Source organism: Protopterus annectens, chromosome 2.part2 (assembly GCF_019279795.1).
Source record: "Protopterus annectens isolate FY-2018-M chromosome 2.part2, PAN1.0, whole genome shotgun sequence".
In the NCBI taxonomy this organism is placed as follows: domain Eukaryota; kingdom Metazoa; phylum Chordata; order Ceratodontiformes; family Protopteridae; genus Protopterus; species Protopterus annectens.
Genome location: NC_056730.1, coordinates 78,332,876 through 78,352,620, shown reverse-complemented (window position 1 = coordinate 78,352,620; position 19,745 = coordinate 78,332,876). Strand labels below are relative to the sequence as shown.

General features: G+C 46.0%; 1 protein-coding gene across 1 annotated transcript in view; it reads right to left on the bottom strand.

Moving 5' to 3' along the window:
- The window catches only part of DDX4 (DEAD-box helicase 4), a 2,434,953-nt gene that overhangs the window by 478,189 nt on the left and 1,937,019 nt on the right, over positions 1-19,745 (bottom strand). The window contains exon 16 of the mRNA XM_044063758.1: positions 15,835-15,845. Within this exon, the coding sequence (XP_043919693.1) occupies positions 15,835-15,845 (11 nt within the window). The remainder of the gene's footprint in view (positions 1-15,834; positions 15,846-19,745) is intronic.

Genomic DNA, 19,745 nt, shown 5'->3' with positions numbered 1-19,745 from the left:
TTTTTACCCAAGAATCTGATGCAATTCCTAGCCAGGCGTCTGGGTATAAAGCTAAGCGACCCCCGACTGCCTCAAGAGCAGGACAGTTGGGCCTCTTCTCAGGAGCTCTGAAAGGGCTTGCCAAAGAATTGCTCCCTGTCACCCTGGTTCTGCAGACCCCTCTGCCACCTGGGCGGCATCTACCATTATACCCCCCCTCCTCCGCCCCTGGAGGTGGGTTCACTACATGTGTTCTGGAAATCTCCTTGGGACTTTCGGAACCACATTTTTCCACCTTTCTGCCCTTTGGGGTATGGTCTATTGGGGGTGGAAAAATGGACTCCTATGGCAGATAGAGTCTTTCCTTCCTGCTCACGCCTAGTGAGCGTCATCTGACTTTAGGCCTAAACAAGGAAGAGCCATCGAATGGGGTATTAAAGTAAGACTTGAAGGCTTCCGCTAAGGAGCATAAGCGCATCCAGGATGGTCTCCACAGAGCTATCGCTAAACCTGCTGCCCGGCTTGATCCATCAGCTGCATAAGAAATGAGCCGCATGGACGAGTTCACAATAGAATTAAGGGTGTTAAGCTGTGCTGCTCCTTTCTCAGAAACAGCATTATCTGTTTTGCCCTGTAGAGCATCTCCAAGCTCTTCGAGGAGATCTCGCTGAAGACAGGTAAAGTGGGTTAAATAGTTAAGTGATCTCATTGCAAATGTTGCAGAACTCAAGATGCGTTTCCGGTATCTGTCCATCGTACTAGAGTCTTTATTAGGAGGATGAACAGAAGAGGAGGCTTCTGAAATCTCTTTCTTTGTGGCCACCACCATGGCATCAACGGGGAATCCCTTGATAAGAAAAGACCCGTCTTGAGGGGAGGTGATAAATTTGTTGGGCCTCCGAGGGACCAGTTCCATGGAATCAGGAGACTCCCACACCCTTCGAGCGACCAAGTCCATTAATTAGTCAAAGGGCAGAGTAACCCAGGAGGTGGAAGGTTGAGACCCAAAGGCCTTCAGGAGCACAGACTCATCCTCAGTAGGGGGTAAGGGACTGCCAGTCTCCCCTCTGCCTTAATATTCCAGGATGTCTGCAAATGAGACATCCTCAGAGGAGGACCGTGGAGACCCTTCTGATTCCTCTAAGTTGGTGTCTGATGTTAAGGATTCCTGAGGGAAATCCAAATGCCTCCTCTTACACACACTCTTTCTAGGGACTTCATCGGGGGGGGGGGGGGGGCGTCTGGTGAAGTCTCTGTCAAGCAGGGGTCAACCAATGGGGTTACCTGAGGCTCTGGGTCTCGACGCTTGAAAGGAACCTGCGGTATAGGGACAGAACGCAGCCCTTTAGGGGAGGAAGAGGAAAGATCCGAAGAGGTAAGGGTCTTTGCAGACATGACCCTCCTCATAGCATCGAAGGCACAGGTTTCCCGACCCAAGGAGTCCGCCGGTTCCAAAGAAGACTACAACCTCCCAGGGGCCGAGACCACGGGCTCCAAACCAGACAGAGCAGAGCTCATCTGCGCCAAAGCCATGAGAGGGAGAGTCGTAACCAAAGCGTCGGTTCGACTCTCTCCCCCAGAACCAGCAAGAGCGTGTCGGCTCAGAGACACTGATCAGAATCGAAGAAATCAAGGTTGACGGGGCCGAGGGCACTGGAACAGGCCTCGGCTGCGAGGGTTCCACCACTATTGGATCCTCTCTTTCTGGCTCCGACGGCTCAACTCGCCTCTGAGGAGGAGCAAAAATTTTGGCGGGGGGTGGGGTGGGGGTCGTAGGCTTCAAAGTCAGTTGGGTCGAAGCTGAAAGCAATTTGGCCAGGGCTGGGTTCAGCAAAAGCCTCTGCACCACGCAGTCCACAACTATGTCCGAAAGGGTACAGGAAGAACTGGTTGAAGGAGCCGAAGAAGCCACCGACCTAAGGATCAGGGACTTTAAAACTTCTGACAACGGCTCCAACACTGTGATTTGGCTCAGAGGTAAGATTTCGGTGCACGACTCCAAAGCCTGCGGAGCTGGCAACTGAGTCTTTCCAGAGGTGTACGGTGCAGAAGACTTGTGCTCTGATGACACCTTAGAAGACTTTGACCCCTTCGAGGACTTGGAGGTCTGGTCAGTCTTGTCTAATGCTTCTTGAAAGTCTGGCTTCAACAGCCCTCTATCCACCAATTTCATTTGCCTTTCTAACAAAACCCTGCCACTTAAGGAATGGCAGATAGAGCAATCCTCTTGCAAATGTAGTGGACCCAAGCAGTACACATAAGAAACGTGGTTATCGGTGAAGGACATCTTCTGAACACAGTCACAACTCTTAAATCCTGATTTTTGTTTCTCAGACATGATATCTAAGAAAACACACAAATATCAGATCCCTGCTATGCAATAATGTCAATAATGTCAAAAAATCCGTCTAACTCCTACAAAGTTCAGATCCCTGAACTACAATTGACAAGAATTATTTTATAAGGTCGACACAAAAACGTTCAGAAACAACAAATCTAAGGACTTATGAACAAGGACGGGATAGGGAATTAAATTTGACAGAGCCCTATCAAGTAAAACGCAACTAAAGAAAGGCTAAAGGCCTAGGAGCAACTGCTCTGAATTAGAAGACAAAAAATAATATACACTTAACTCACTGAACAATTATGAGAAATAAAATGTCTCCAAAATATCAGATCCCAGATAGCTAAATAAGTAATTAAATATTCTTCTAAGAAAAACAGGTTACTGGCCCGAGCTTCCTCCGAAGATCGTGCGATTCGTTGCAGTGGCAAACTATATCTGGGGTTGGTAGGAGAGTATCCGGGGATAGGGACTGTGCCTCAAGCTACTCAAAGATCTTGAGCTTGGAAAGCGGCAGACTCGGAGCTGATGGATCAGCTCCGAATCCATGTGTAAAGAACAAACGGCGAGATTGAACTACTTCACATATCCTGTTTGCCGCTAACTGATTCAGAGACCACTCATGAGGCATCAAAAGAACCCTGCTGAACCTGTCCTCTAATATTTTGTGCTCCCCCAGAATGTCAATTGCAACTAGAAAGTGGTTGGTAGAGAGAACCCACTGCCATACTATTATTTCTCGACAAAGGGGGTATTGACTTGGTTTCACCTTGCTTGTAGAGGTACCACACATTTTGTTGATCTGAATTGCAAATGTCCCTAGAGGAAGAAGGGAGTGAAGGGCATGCAACGCTAAAGCACCACCCTCATCTCTAGGACATTGATGTGCAGACTGATGATCTGAGGAGTCCACGTGCCTTAAACTGTCTATCCCAGGTAAAGTTGCCCCCCCCCACACACACACACACACACACACACACACACAAGCTGGGAGGCATCCATACTCAATGTGGCGACGGGAATAGGAAGAATGAAAGGTCAATCCTGAGACACTTCTAGGTCACAAAGCCACCATAAGAGAATTTCTACACACTTGACCTAGTCTTTTAGGATGATTGAGGGGCCGATGCAGAAGGGACCAGTGGACTGAATTGTCCACTGCAGGACTCTCGTATTTAAGCAAGTTGTCAGTAGCAAAGTTATTGTTGCAGCCATAGAACCCGGAGCCCTGCAGACCAGATTTGCTGGAAGAACTAGCACCAATAACAATTGTGTGACGCGTCTCTGTAGTGCGAGGATCCTGTCTGGTGGAAGATAGGTCAGGGTTTTGTTTGTATCCAGGCGGGCTTCTATAAAGTATCACCTGCACAGGATGTAATTGTGACTTCTGAAGGTTTATAGGTATCCCCAAGGTCAGGGCCAGCAGCAAGAGAAAATCCCTGGCCTGAACCAGTAGATGCCTGGTTGGAGTGACTAGTAGCCAGTCATCCAGGTAAGAAAATACATGGAATCCATGCAGTCCTGGGGTGAGCTGCAAATACTGTCATACATTTGGTGAACACACTGGGGGGCTGTGGTGAGACCAAATGAAATTAGCAGCGACTGGCTCCCTTCCTGAAATGCGGGTACCTTCTGGAGTGTCTACTCATTTTGAAGTGATAGCATGTATCCTTCATATCTATCAAGCACATACAGCTGTACGTCTGTAGAAAGGGAAGGATGGATGGAACCATTACCATCCCAAAGTTTAGGTCCAATATGGGCCTGAGATCCCCTGGTTTCTCTGGAACTAAAAAAGGAGTAGATCCCCAATCAGCATTGGTCTAAGGGGACCTTCTGGATGACATTTTTGAAGGAACGTTGCAATTTCCAAAGTTGCCACCTCCTTCTGATTGGATGAAACATCGACAATGTGTTGTTTTGGCTTGGGGAGATTTAAAAAGGGAATGGAGTAACCTCTGGATATGACACCTTGCACCCACCGGTCATTCGTGACAACCAGGCTTCTAGGTGTAAGGAACATCATCCCCCAACTGCTTCCAGAGGGGGACAGTCAGGCAAGACCTCAGGGATGCTGCAAAGATTTCTCCAAAGGAGAATCCAGAGACCCCTGATTCAGACGACACCTTCTGCTCCAAGGGAATAGTGTACCACTCTAATTCTTGCCCATCTACCCCTGGGGGAAAAAATCTCCCTGATCGTCCAGCAAAGGACCCTGGGATTTTTTCAACCACAACTTCTTTCCCCTGCACTGATTCCTGGAGAAGGACCTTTAAAAGGTACAGAAGCAGATTCTGACAGCAGACAGTGTCTTTCCGCCTTTCTCTCTGCAGCAGTGTGTCATGAACAGTCAGTCCAAACAGGGAGGAACTGATGAAGGGGGCATTAGCAAATGATGCCTTAAAGGGTTCCATGAAATCACACAGCCACATCCAGGCATGATGCCAAATGGCAATGCTGGAACTGGCTGCCTTAGAGGTGCCCTCAACTGCACGATCAGCCTCATGGCCGTGTTACAAATTAACTGCAGAGTGGCCAATATGGGAGGTAAAGTAAGTTCCTCCACAGTCATGGACTCAGGGCTGGAGGTAGACAGTTCCTTTAGAAAGTCCCTCTATAAAAGTGAAGAAGGTAATTCAACACTCTGAGGGAAAAAGCGGAAGCAGTACAGACCTTTTTCCAAGTCTGTCCATAGACCTAGACTCCCTGTTAGGAGGATGGAAAGTAGAGCTTTCCTGAGCAAGCTCCTCCTTGATGGCTGCCACCATCACATCTACTGGAATGCCCAGAGTCTACTGGGGTCGATCCTGGGGGACATAATCTTATCTGCTCTTTTGGGAACAGGAGCTGCAGTGCTTGGTTCCTTCCATGCTCTTGCGCACACATCAGGACCACAAGAGGGTCTGCAGGTGTGAATATACAGGATGTAGATGGGCCGGTTCCGAAAGCTTCCAGGAACAGAGACTCATCCAGGGTGGGGTTTGGGGCCGACCATCCACCTCTCTAAAGGAGAATTTCTAAAATGTCTCCAAAGGAGATGTCAGTTGGAAATCAGGGGACCTCTCACCATCGAATTCAGTGTCTGCAGTGCAAGATTCCTCTGAGAATCCAGATACCTCCTTTTTACACCCTTTTCTTCTACGGAACCTTCTCAGTGGGGTGTTCCGGGGTGGTGTCAGTAGTACGGGCTTTCCCAAGTAGAAAGGTCTGGAGGTCTTAAGGAGCCGGGTGCACCGGTGGCAGAAGAGAAATCTCTGATGCAGAACTCAGGAGGGGAAGGTGTGGATCCAAAATTGTTGGAGCCTGAGGTCTCCTAGGAGCGGAAAGGACCCTCTCCACCACCAGGAAAGCAGGAGGACTACCACAGTCCCAAGGAAGCCTCCCTATCACAAAGGATCAGGAACGAACCGCCCCTATCACCAGCAGCCCTTCATTCAAAAGGGGGAGTGACAACTCACAGAGCTTCAGAGTCTAAGTCATGCCCCAAGACTCTACGTTGAGGCTTCAAGCTCAGAAATGCACTCGGCCCAGACATGGTCAGAAACAAGCAAATGAAGGACGCGGTCAGGCTCAAAGTGGTAAGGACTATCAGGCCCGACAGACCAGCCCCAGGGACTGATGGATCCAGGAGCTCCAAAAAGGCAGGCCGGACCAGAGAAAGAGAAACAATCCTACAGGGTGAAGTTCTGCTTGCGGATCCTGTAGGGGATGGATCACGGTTAACTCCTATCTGGACCTGTGTATGAAAAAACTCCCTCAACCATTTGTCCACCTTGTTCTTCTACAGTGTTCGAGAGGACCCGATGGACGAGGACAGAGGGTCTGGAGTGACGGTCTGGGGGAAGCAACTGGAAACGTACTTGGTGCCACAAGCTCTGGCCCCGATTCAACCAACACGGAGGGGTCCGGGATAGTTTCTTATGATTCCTGGTCTCAGACTTTTTGGTGGAGGACTGAGCCCCTGAGACTGAAGCAACAGCAGGAGGACATCTACCATACACAGACATGCCTTAAAGGGTTCCGTAAAATCACACAGCCACATCCAGGCATGGTGCCAAATGGCAATGCTGGAACTGGCTGCCTTAGAGGTGCCCCTCTAACTCAGTTTCAGACTCCACAGAGGTGACCTCTTGTCTGGCATACAAAGCAATCTCAGACCCTGCCTTGAGGGAACTGCTGCATATTTGCAAGTTAAGCTCTACTGAAATAACCAGCATGTGCGACCTCAACCTGGTCTGTGAAATCAATAGGACTTGTTGGCGGGACAGATTTCTGCCTCAGAGACTCCCCCATCTGTGGAATAGACTCCCTCTCCATCTCAGAGTACCTCATTATCCTTTAAGCACAACATGGATAAATAGATGGGAAATCGAAAATACACCCCAGATTCCATCTGTGTCCCTGCTGGACAGGGGCATTGGGTGCTGACTTGTCTAAACATGGACTAAACTTTTGGCTAGGCTTACAAGGGCCTCAGGGTCAATTGCCTAGTAACTTCCTATAATCCTAAATTGACAGATAAGGATTAATGTGGTTTTGTGGAGGGGATGCAAATATTTAACATCAACAGAAAACTGATGATCCACAGGGAAGCATTATGTAAGAAGATACCACTGTTGTTGGTTGGTCTTGATGCAGAGAAAGCATTTCACAGTAAGCTGGGACTATACCAGCAAGGCAATGGAAGCATTCGTATTTCCTGAAAGAATTATAAGGCTGATTAGGATACATGAGGGATCGGACGCAAAAACTCAAGTGGGTGGGGTCCTTTCTGATGATTTCTGCTTGAGCACAGGAAAGTACAGTTTTGTACCTACCATAAATGTAGATGTTCGAGTGTCTTCACTGCTGCAGTCATTACACTTGGGTTATCCTGCCGTCAGGTGGTCCACAGTCGGCCAGAGTTCCAAAGTCTTGGTCGGCGTCTGTTGCTGTCTCTTCTTCCCTGACGTCAGTGCGCCAGGGGTATACAAGATGCGGCTGAAGCCATTTTCTTCAGTTTTTCTTGCCCCAGATGTCAGGTGCCCCCAAATAGGTGGGCAATCCATAATGGTAATAAAACATACAAAAAAAGGTAAACAAAACCTTCAGTTACCAGCAAATACACCACATAGGTAGTATAGGGTTGAAAGGTATAGTTAAGTCCCAGCTAAGAAAGAGGGGATGGCGGGTGGGTAACCTGGACTGCAGCAGTGAAGACACTCAAACATCTACATTTATGGTAGATACAAAACTGTACTATGTTCATCGTGTTTCACTGCTGCAGTCATTACACTTGGGTTGAATCCCAAAGCTAAGCTGAGTTAGGGTGGCTGGTTCTATTGAGGATTTGGGGTGGCTATGAGGCCCTGCAGCACTGCAGTGGCAAAGCCAGCTCTGGATCTAGAATAAAGAGGCAAGTGATAATGCTTGGTAAAGGTGTGCACTGAACTCCAAGTTGCAGCCTCCAATATATCTTTGGTAGGTACTCCTCTAAGGTAGGCAGTTGGAAGTGGCTGTTGCCCTGGTGGAATGTGGCCTAATGTTAGTAGGTATAGGTTTCCCATAATGTGTGTAGCAGAACCGAATACAGTGCCATATTCACTTAGAAATGGTCTGCTTCGAAATAGCCTTTCCCTGTGATACTGCAGCATATGCTACAAACAATTGCTCAGTTTTTCTGAAAGCTTTTGTTTTGTCCAAGTAGAAACATAACTGTCTATGTCCAAGGAATGCAGAAGTCTCTCCCCTTTCTTCTGGGGATTTGGATAAAAAGTTGGCAAATGAATAGTTTGGTTTAGAGCCACACTGGATACCACCTTAGGCATAAATGAAGGGTTTGTCCTTAAAGAAACCCTGTCCTGGTGAAAAATGATGGAAGGTTCCCACTGCCATTAGTGCCTGTAACTCAGACTCTTCTTGCTGAGGTTATTTCCAGAAGCAGAGCAGTTTTCCATGATATATATTTTAATTCTGCTGAATTGGCTAGCTCAAAAGGAGGTAAAGTTAGTTTTTCCAAGACAAAATTGTGGTCCCAAGTTGGTGTTGGTGCTCTCCGGGGCGGTCTTATGTTTTTAGCTCCTCTGAGATATTGTTTTAGCAATAGATGAGAGAAAATAGGAGGATATGTGTTGTAATGAGCCGAGACGGCAGAAGGGTGGATCTTAATGGATGAAAAGGATAGTCCTTTGTCCAGCATCTCAGTCAAGTATTGTAATATCGGATGAATATTTGGGACAAGAGGGTCAAAGCTTTGAGCCTGGTTTCAGGCACAGAATCTCTTCCACTTTTCTAAATAAGATTTCCTGGTGATAGGCCTCCTGGCCTCCAAAATGACATCCATAACAGCTTTAGAGAGTGGTGTTGTCTGTTTGACTAATGAATCTGCCATGCAGCCAGGTTTAAAGTTTTGAGCTGACTGTGCAGGATCTGATTGTCTTGAGTCAGAAGGTGTGGAGTTTGAGGTAGAATCCATGGTGGGCCTTGAGCTAAGTTCTTAAAGATTGGGTACCAGTGCTGGCGTGGCCAGTCTGGGGCAATCAGGATCATCTGTGGTTTCTCTTGTCTGGCTTTTAGTACTTTTGAAATGAGAGGCAGTGGTGGGAAGGCATAAACTTTTAGGCTTTTCCAGCTGAACGAGAGAGCATCCACTTTCCATGCTTGTGTGTGATAAGTCCTTGCGCAGTATTTTTGTAGTTGGCAATTTTCTGGGGTGGCAAAAAGATCCATGCCTGGGCACCCCCATTTCTGCATTATCATGCTGAATACTTGTGGATTTAATTTCCACTCGTGAGGATCCATGATGTTTCTGCTTAAGTCGTCTGTCAGCGTATTTTTCTCTCCTGGAAGGAATTGTGCTTGCAGATGAACTTGACAGGTTAGAGCTGTGTTCCACTAGGTCACGGCTTGTCTGCATAGGGGATAAGAATGAGTGCCCCCTTGCTTGTTTACGTACCACATACCTGTGGTGTTATCTGTCTTTAATAGTAGTTGTCCTGGATGCAGAAGGTCCTTGAAAGCTGTTAGGGCATTTTGTACAGCCAACATCTCTTTTTGATTGATGAAGATGCATTTGGTCTGCGGTCCACTTGCCCTGAATACATTTTCCTGCCATGTGTGCTCCCCAGGCGTAATCCGAAGCATCTGTTGTTAATGTCTGCCTGGCTGTGGGTAGAGTGAAAGGCTGTCCCTTATTGAGGTGACATGCCTGTGCCCACCATCAAAACTCCTGTTGTAGGCAGGGAATTAGTGGTATTACTGCTTCCAAACTGTGACAGTGCTGAGTCCAAACACTTTTTAGGTACCATTGTAATTTCCTCATATGCAGTCTGGCATATGGAATTAGAAGAATGCAAGATGCCCTGAATCCCAAGGCCTGCAGAATTTTTCTTGCAGGGAGTTGGGTCTTTGTTGCCATCAATTGAAAGTACTGAGTCAGTTGTCCTTGCTTGTCTGGCGTGAGATAAGCCATCTGGGCCATTGTGTTCAAGCTGGCACCCAGGAATATTATCTCTTGTGAGGGCACTAGTTTTGATTTTTTTTCGTTTACTGTGTACCCTAGGCAAATTAGCAACTTTTTTTTTACAAACGCTAGATGCTTTAGAAGAAGGTCCTTGCTGTCTGCTTGAATAAGGCAGTCGTCCAGGTATGGATATATTTGAATTCCTTTTTGTCTGCAAAATGCAATTACTGGTGCCAGGCACTTTGTGAAGACCCTGGGCGCAGTAGATAAGCCAAAGGGCAGTGCAAAGAATTGGTAATGCATTGAACAACCTATGAATCTGAGGCATCTTCTGCAATTTTGTCTGATAGGGACATGCAGGTATGCCTCTTTGAGGTCTAAAGCTAACAAGCCAAACCTTCTTGCCCAGCATGGGAAGAAGCTGCTGTAGGGTCAACATTTTGAATTTCGGAACCTCCAGGTAAGTATTTAGAGTAGAAAGATCTAGTATGGGTCTCAAGGCTTTGTCCTTTCTGGGAACCAAGAGTCGTCTTGAGTAAAATCCTTGTCCCTGTTCCTGCTGTGGTACTTTTTGTATAGCTCTCATGTCCATGAGGGCTGTAATTTGTTTTTGTGCCTCTGTCCATTGATTCTGTGGCAGGTCTGGCATTCCTTTTAGCCTTGGTAGAGTGTGAAAGTGGAACCTATAACCTTGAAACACAATGTTCAGAATGAGTTTGTCTTGGGTAATTATATTCCAATTTTGCGAAAAAAGTGCTAGTTTTCACCCCTAAGGGAGCTGTCAAAAGGAAAGAGTTTGGCATTTGAAGGGGGAAGTCATTAGGACTGTTTCCTGTAAGGTTGTGACTTGTCTTCACCTCCTTTTGGGGTAGTAGCACCCCAATTTCGTGGTCTGTAAGAGCCTTGGGGCTGAGCTCTGCCTCTTGGTGGTCTGTCTGACATTGGAATGGACCAATTTTTTGAAGGCCAATTTCTACTAAATCGAGGTGGCTGTACCTGTAAGAAATCCTTTACTGTTTGCATAGATTTTGCCTTATCCTCCATTTTCTTTAATACCTCTTCTGCTTTAACACCAAACAGAATATCCTGCTGTAAAGGAACATCCAATAATTTAGCCTTAACATGATCAGGTAAAGCTTGTTTTTTTAACCAAGCATGCCTTCGAATCACAGATCCTGTAACTGTTGCTCTACAGGAAGCCTGTAATGAATCAAATCCACATTGCAAAGTATGTTTTCCCACTTGTTCAGCTGCATGAAATAATTCCTGCATTTCCTTATAGTCAGGATGTTCTGACACTGTAATCATTTTCTGTGTTGAGACATTAAATATTGCTGGTATTTAAGCATGTGGAACTAACAATTTAAAGCCCTCCCTGCTAAAGTTGCAGAAGTGTAAACTTTCTTCCCCATCTGTCTAATGCTATAGAATCCCTGTCAGGGGGAACTGGATTCTTATGTGGAAGCCTTTACCCCATTGGGGCCCTGGGAAATAGTTTCTGGATCAGCAGCAGGGTTTTTATAAAGAAATTTGAGAGAGTCAGGGACTCTGTAGTATCTGTCTGGCTTGACTGGTGCAGAGGGCAAAGAATCCGGATTTAAACTGGATACAGAGAACACACCATCCACAATATCTAACATTGGCGGAATTGCCAAGGGTCTGTGCTGAGGTAATAAGAGAAAGTCTCTGAGCCTTTTCTTGGATTCTGAGTAATCCTGGCCCTCCCAATGGAAATGCTCCCTCATGGTATGTAAAGTTTCCCCAGAAGAATAAACCTCAGGAAGAGAGGCTGAAGGAATAGATTGTTCAGCATCTGAGTCCTCATAGGGGGGTAAAGAGTATCCATGGTCCGAAGAGGAATCAGAAGAAATGGAAACCTGGTCAGAGGAATCAGTCTGTATCCTGCCTAGGCCTTTTATCAGGAAGGGGATGGAAACTCCTGATCAGAGTAATTAAGTCTTCGGTCATTTTAAGCATTTGTGTTTAAGGCATGGAGGCCTGTCCAGGTGAATGCTGTACTGGCTTGTCTTTAATGCGGTTTTAGACTTGGCTGTAGTCTTTATGGTAAGCTGTGAAGGTCTGAAAACAACCTCAGAAGCAGATGCCTGCTCAGCGGCTCCGGACCCATCTGAAGGATTAGTCTCCGTAGGCCCAACACTTTGAGTATCCAAAGGCCTAGACATCTCCACGTGGGAGTCGGAGGCGGCCTGTGGCTTGAGGTATCGGGTGTCAGGGGTGGCGAAAACGCCTCACTGAGAACCGGCGACAGGCCTAGAAGAGGCTTCGTCGTCAGCTTTGGGCCTTGGATGCCTGTCCTTAACCTTGTCTTTGCGTTTTTTGTGTATTCCGGTCGGTTGTTCCGACGGCATGGTATAATTAAACCTTCGGCCAAAGTATAGGCGAGCAAAATCAAACCGATGTTTAATAGTGCGTTTGTTAAATCTAGCACAAAACCGACAACTAGTGATGTTGTGGTCTGGGTCTAGGCATGGAATACAGTAAGAATGAAAATCCTTATGAGGTATGTGTTTCCCACAAGAAATACAATTTTTAACTAACTGACATCGGTCTGAGGCAAGAAAAAGTTTCCCCAACGGGGTACTTAGCTTTATAGAAGACTTTGTTTCTGAAATTCGAATTGAAGATCTCACGAGTCTGCCGACCGGCACTTGCCAACTGCTTTTGCTTCGGACACCGCGCGGCAAGAAAGACTGAAGAAAATGGCGTCGGCTGCATCTTGTATACCCCTGGCGCACTGACGTCAGGGAAGAAGCGACAGCAACCGACGCCGGACCAAGACTTTGGAACTCTGGCAGACTGCGGGACCGCCTGACGGCAGGATAACCCAAGTGTAATGACTGCAGCAGTGAAATATGAACATCCAGGAAGGATTGTCCTCTTTCCCTTTTGTTACTTGCATTATATTTAGAACCACTGGCTAAGAAAATAAGGGACTCAGAAATTCAAGGATATAATTGCTATGTAGTCAAGGAAAGTTGGCTCAATTTCAGACATTCTATATATGACAAAACCAGTGTGTGGTGTGAAACATTTTGAGATGGTTTCAAATCTTTTCAGGATACAAAATTAATGAAGCTAAAATAATGGCAATAGCGGTAAATTATGTAAACGCACATGTAATGCTTCAGCAATATCCGTATTTATGAAGACATGATAAAATGAAGCATTTAGGAGTAGTTGTGTCTTTCAGCTTATCCCGGTTAGGGGACGCCACAGCGGAACTCCGGTCCGCTAATGTTTTGGTATGGATTAAAAATTATCCTGGTGTGGCAGCTAAAGATATGTGCAGAGAGACTAAACAAAAAATACAAAAACTGAGAAAAATGAAACTTTATTATATAAATAGTAAGATACAAGCAGTTAAAATGTTTTTAGTCCCATTAGTCTTATACCCAGGTCAGACATTTTTATCAAGCAGAGAAGTTGGGAATAGCAATTAAAGAGCTGAAGGCTTTTATCTGGGAGGGGAAGATGGCAAGAGTCAAATGGGATAAACTGATCCTTCCAATAAAACAAGGTGTTTTGGGATTACTTGATTTGATGGATTATTTCAGAGCTACACAGTTAAGGATATGTGGGAAGAGACTAAAAAAAGATAATGCAAAAATGGAAGCTTCGTTATATGTATATTTTATTTTACATTTGTTAACCGGGATAGTCCGACTGGACATGTGTCCATTTACAGCGGAGGCCCAGGGAGAAAAGCTCCAAATTAATATACACAAGTAGTAAAACTTATATTGTAGAAAAAACTCTACAACAAAATGCATTAATGACACACACGTTATTGTACAAGTGACAAACAGGCAAATAACTGGTCAAAGGTACATTTCTAAGCAAGAAAGCAAAAGTTAAAATTAACCCAAAATAGGGGATTCATTTATTGCAGTGGAGGTTCCCGAGTTTGCAGCAGAGCATCCGGAGACTGAATCATTTATGTGCAGTTTCAAAGAATGGGGTCTTATGTGATGCATGGCATAACCAAGAATTTAACAGGTGTGCTTTGAGAGAGTTTTTGAACAGTGCAGTTGAAAGAGCTGAGGTCAGAGAGGTGGGAAGGTTATTCCAGTTTCTGGCAATGTTGTGGGAGGAAAAAAAGTTGTCTTACCACAACGTTCCATCTGTATTGTTGATCCTCGTTCAGTCATTACGTGTGGGTATCTGTTCGAACCTCGTAACAGAGCCGGCCATCTTCCAAGCTCGCGTCAGCTACAAACTCTCGAGCTAAAACTCTTACCCAGATTTCCCCTCTCCCTGTTACCTCAGATTGAGTTTGCAAGTAAAAAGAAGGTAGAGATTACCTCTGGTCAAATCACCTAATAGAACCGGATGGTGAGATCCACTAGAAGCCACAGGATGGGGAAGGAGGGAGGGTCATAATGACTGAACGAGGATCAAGAATACAGATGGAACATTATGGTAAGACATAACTTCTTTATCTGATACTGTTAATCCTCGTTCATTCCTTATGTTTGGGACAGAGTCCCCAGCTACCCTTATTCCTGGGAGGCTCTCATGGAAGGACATTCCTGAGCACCATAGAACCAAAAGATGCTCTTGCCCTGGAAGCCAAATCCAATTTGTAATGATTGATGAAGGTATGAGGAGTAGCCCAAGTTGCAGCTGCACAAGGCTCTGGCATGGAAAGCAGCAGAAGTTGCCACCGACCTTGTAGGAAGAACCTTTATGGTAGTAGGTAATGGAATATTGCGTGATCTATAAATGAAAGTCACACAGTCTTTCAACCATTTAGCCAATGTGACCTTAGCAACAGTACATCCTAATCTAGGTCCAGAATGGGCCAAAAATAACTGGTCTGATTTACGAAAGGCCTTAATCCTGTTCAAGTAGAAGTGAATTTGACTGTGAATATCTTGGGTATGTAGGCAATACTCTCCTTTGTTTGAATGATTGGGGAAGAAAACTAGCAATTCAATGGTTTGATTAATGGACATTTCAGAGATCACTTTTGGCAGAAAGGAAGGATTAGCTCTCAATTGCAGATGGGAGATCAACCCCGGGGTTGGATAGAGAATCTACGGTTGATCTAGCAGGTGAGGCCAAAGGAAGGGGAACCAAATCTGACAAGGCCAATATGGTGCTATGAGGATTACTTCGCACTTCAACCGGCGGGCTTTCTTCACAAACTGGGGAAAGAGAAGGAGAGGTGGGAATGCATAAAGTAGACCAGAGTGCCAATCGTGGACTAGAGCATCCCTGGGTGACTGTCCCGGAGGGGGAATCAGGGCAAAATAGTTGCTGCATTTGTAGTTGGTCGGGGACACAAAGAGGTCACAGCAAGGAGACCCCAGCGGTTGAAAATCTCCGCCACTATCAAGGGATTCAGGGGCCACTTGTGAGGTTGTACTATACACACCTGCTGAGTCCGTCTGCTATCACGTTGGAACTCCCGGGAATGTGCATTGCTAGAAGAAAACGGTTGGTAGCCATCGCCCAATGCCATATCATCATGGCCTCTCAACAAAGTGGGCAAGATTTGGGTCCACCCTGTTTGATGTACCAGACCACCACCGTGTTGTCCGACTACTGCAAAAGTCCCAGACGGCAGCAGAGGATTGAATGCTAGCACCGCCCTCAACTCTAGAACATTTATATGCAGATGGGTCTCCATTTCGGATTAAGTACCTTGGACTGTCTGTCCCTGAAATAGCCCCCCCCCCACTCCATCAGGGAGGTGTCCATGGTCACTGTAGCCTTGGGCTGTTGGGGGGAGAAGGGGCGAGACCATTGTGACGGGTTGTGGGTCATCCACCAATTTAAATCCTGTTTGCACCTGTGAGTTACCCGAATCTTGGCTAAAAGAGAGTATTGAAAGGAATACCATTGTGTGAGCAGTAGCCACTGTAGAAGCCTCATGTGGAACCTGGCCAGGGGGACAATTGTGATGGAGAGCTGCCATGGAACCCAACTGTACAACACAGTGAGCTGTGGATTTCTCCATTGAAAGGATTGGGATCAGTTGTTGCTTTATTCTTAGAATTCTGTGCTCTGGAATGGATGCTCTGCAATTCTTTGTATTCAAGATGACCCCCATGAATTCTGTGGACTGAGATGGGGTGAGATTGGAATTTTGCCAGTTTATGGTTATGCCTAGCCTTTCTGCAGAGAAGAGAGAGTATACCAGGGCTTCTTCCAATAGATGTCTGGTGGGAGCGGAGATGAGCCAGTCATCTAGGAAAGGAAACACCTGGAATCCTTGTAGTCGCAAGTGAGTTGCGATGATTGCCATGCACTTTGTGAACACTCTGGGGGCTGTAGGGAGTCCGAAGGGCAGTACTCGGAACTGGAAGTGACTGGCTCCCGCACGGAGTGAAGGAATCTTCTTGATGGTCTGTCCACTATTATGTGGTAGTACGCATCTTGGAGATCTATAGAGCACATCCAATCGTCTTTTTCCAAAAGCGGAAGGATAGACTGTATTGTTACCATCAGTAATTTTTGTACTTTTACGAACTTGTTCAATACACTGAGATCCAAAATTGGTCTCCAGTTCCCGGTTTTCTTTGGTACCAAAAATAGTCTTGAGTATAATCTGGATCCTATATGGTCTGGAGGGACTACCTGAATGACACTTTCTTAGCAGTTTTGAAATCTGTAAAGCTGATTCTTCCCTTTCACTGGGTGGAACGTCAGATAAGTTTGTTAGGGGAGTGGGACAAAGGTCGAAGGGAATATGATAACCTCTAGTTATTATCCTTTGTACCCAAGAATTGGTGGTGATGGTTAGCCAGGCAGAAGGGTACAAAGAGAAATGACCCTCAACCACTTCCAGAGGAAAGCATTTGGGCCGCTCTTCAGGAGCGCTGGTAGGATTGGCCAGGGAAAGAGCCCCTGGAACCCTGGTTATGCAAAGCCCCTCTGCCCCGAAAAGGGAGTCTTCCCTGTGAGTTTCCCCCTCTGCCTCTAGGGGAGAACTCGGCCTGTGCGTCACGGAAAGGACCCCCGAGACTTTTTGTACCACATCTTCCCACTCTTCTGGTTTCTGGAGAAAGCCCGTTGAGGGGAAGAATAACTGACATCCACGGCAGAAAGGGTCATACCGTCCTGTTCACATCTGGTCAGTGTGCTTTTAACCTTGGGTCCAAACAACGAAGAGGCTTCGATGGGAGCACTGAGAAAGGAAGCCTTTAAGGGTTCTGCGAAATTACACAAGCGCATCCAGATGTGTCGTCTCAGAATGCCTGAACTCGCCGCTCTAGCTGCTCCTCCTGATGCATGAGGTATCAGGCACATGGAGGAGTTTGATATTGATTCAATGGTGGCTAGCTGAGAGGCCACTGTCACGGACCTCATCAGACAGCACCAGCCAAAGTTTCAGAGAGCTCAGAAACTGAATCCCTTTGAAGCCTGGTAAAGTGTGCCATATAGTTCAGGGACCTGATTGCAAAGGTCACGGATGCAGAAGTACGCTTCCCTATTCTGTCCAGAGCCCAGGACTCTCTGTTGGGCGGATGGAGAGTCTGGCTTTCTTCCACCAGGTCCTTTTTAGTCACGTCCGCAACCACCAAAGCATCTAAACCAAAAATGCCAAACAAACTTTTGAAGAAAAAACCACGAAGGAAGCCAATGCAGGTACAATAGAATAATCCAATAATGAGCGGTAGCCGTGAAAACAGTAACGTTAGCACTTTATTTAAACAAGAACTTTCGGTGGGTTAAATAACCCGCCTTCCAAAGGCAAGGAGAAGGGAGTTTAAATACTCGTGATACCTCCCTATTGGTAATCATTTAATTGATAAATCACCTTCGTTTAAAGGACTCCTTGTCATAATACATTACATAACAAGTAAAAGTATATGGTACATGCTAAAATATTTTAAAATGTTTTGAACACCAATTATAGTAAAAACACCTTATATAAAACCTTTTCAAAAAATAAAATAAAAATCAATACATTCAAGTTAAATAAGCGGTTTTAGCTATTAGTTAAACAGACATTATGCAGTTAATTGAACCGCTTTAAAGATCAAGGAACCATTTATGCTTCATTAAGCTAAACAGTGTGTAAAGTGCCAAGCTCTGACCCAAATGGAGGGTAGAACCCTCCCCTCCCCCTCAAGTGAGGCAAACTTCCCTGAGGGGCATGAATACCTAAACCTAGTATAAAGTGATTGTGAAAGAGCCTACTAATAACTGAACCTGCACAACCAGAAACTAACAGGGGGCAAATGGACAAACTCACACTACACTAGGTGAAAAATGCCCATTCCTATAAATGCCAGGAAGTCCAAGGGGGAAGATACAAGATGTAAAAAACTGGTCTAAACCAGAAGTCAGACTGAGTTATCTCCTCATGGCCAAAATTTTAAGAATACAAGATAGCGAAACGGCATCGTTTAGTCCACCTAGTGTAGTGTGAGGTTCTACCCTCCATTTGGGTCAGAGCTTGGCACTTTACACACTGTTAGCTTAATGAAGCATAAATGGTTCCTTGATCTTTAAAGCGGTTCAATTAACTGCATAATGTCTGTTTAACTAATAGCTAAAACCGCTTATTTAACTTGAATGTATTGTTTTTTATTTTATTTTTTGAAAAGGTTTTATATAAGGTGTTTTTACTATAATTGGTGTTCAAAACATTTTAAAATATTTTAGCATGTATCATATACTTTTACTTGTTATGTAATGTATTATGACAAGGAGTCCTTTAAACGAAGGTGATTTATCAATGAAATGATTACCAATAGGGAGGTATCACGAGTATTTAAACTCCCTTCTCCTTGCCTTTAAGTGTTTGTCTGAGGAAGGCGGGTTATTTAACCCACTGAAAGTTCTTGTTTAAATAAAGTGCTAACGTTACTGTTTTCACGGCTACCGCTCATTATTGGATTATTCTATTGTACCACCAAAGCATCTCCAAGAAGACCTTTGGACCAATGGGGATTGGTAGCAGGAGGGGACAAAATTTTATCCGGCCTCCAGGGAATGGCCGCAACAGTGTCAGGAGCCTTCCACACATGCTGCACGACGAGCTGGACCAGTTCGTTGGCAGGTGGAGTAACCCCAGGAGGTAGGGGGCCAGGCACGAAAGGCCTGCAGGAACACAGACTCTTCAGAGGTCGGGTTCGAGGGCTGCCAGTCACCTCTCTGTTTAAGAATTTCAAGAATATCACCAAAGGATACCCTCAGAGGGTGAGCGAGGGGACCCTTCCCCATCAAAGTCTGTGTCTTCAGTAAGGGGACTCCTCTGTAGAGTCCATGTGCTTCCTCTTGCACAAGCTCTTTTGATGAACTTCCTCAGAAGGAGAAGCTGGGAAGAGCGCAAAAGGGGTCTCCTGTGGGAGTATATCCCGAGGCCCTTGCGCCCGTTGTCTGCTAGAAGTGACTTGTGTACTTTGCGGTCCAGAGGAGGGCAGGGAGAGTGATAGCACAGGATCGCCAACCGATGCCAGAGCCTTCTCCATTAGCTGGAAGGCCGGTCCACCTGAAAAGGGGTGAGTGCCTAGGGCAAGGGTCACCCCTCTCTCCTAAGTGCCTCAGCCTGCCGACTCGGGAGTCCCTGGATGACTGTGACACCAAATTACGTACGTCACAGCTGACATCCTGGGTCGTAGCAAAACTCTGCAACAAAGGCAACTGCGGCTCCTTAGTGAGGTCCATAAAGGGAACTGTAGAGGGAGAAGACTGTGCTATATCAAGGGGCTTCAAAGGCAATGAAGGAGGAGAATAAGTAGGGGTCCTTGGTAAAGGGTGATCCCCTCCCAAGGAAGGATAGGTCCTGGGGGGGATACCTCTGGCCAAAAGCACTTGATCCACAAGACGCAACAAGTCGTGCGTTCAGAGAGGCTTCTAGTGGATTTCACGGACACGGCTGAGGGAGAGTCAGGCCTATCCAAAAACAGAGCAAGCTTGGTGCCCACCTCAGAGGTCTGCATTGAAAACAAAGGGGCTGTAAAGGACTGAACTATAGGTGTCTGCACCGAGGAAATCTGTGCCGAA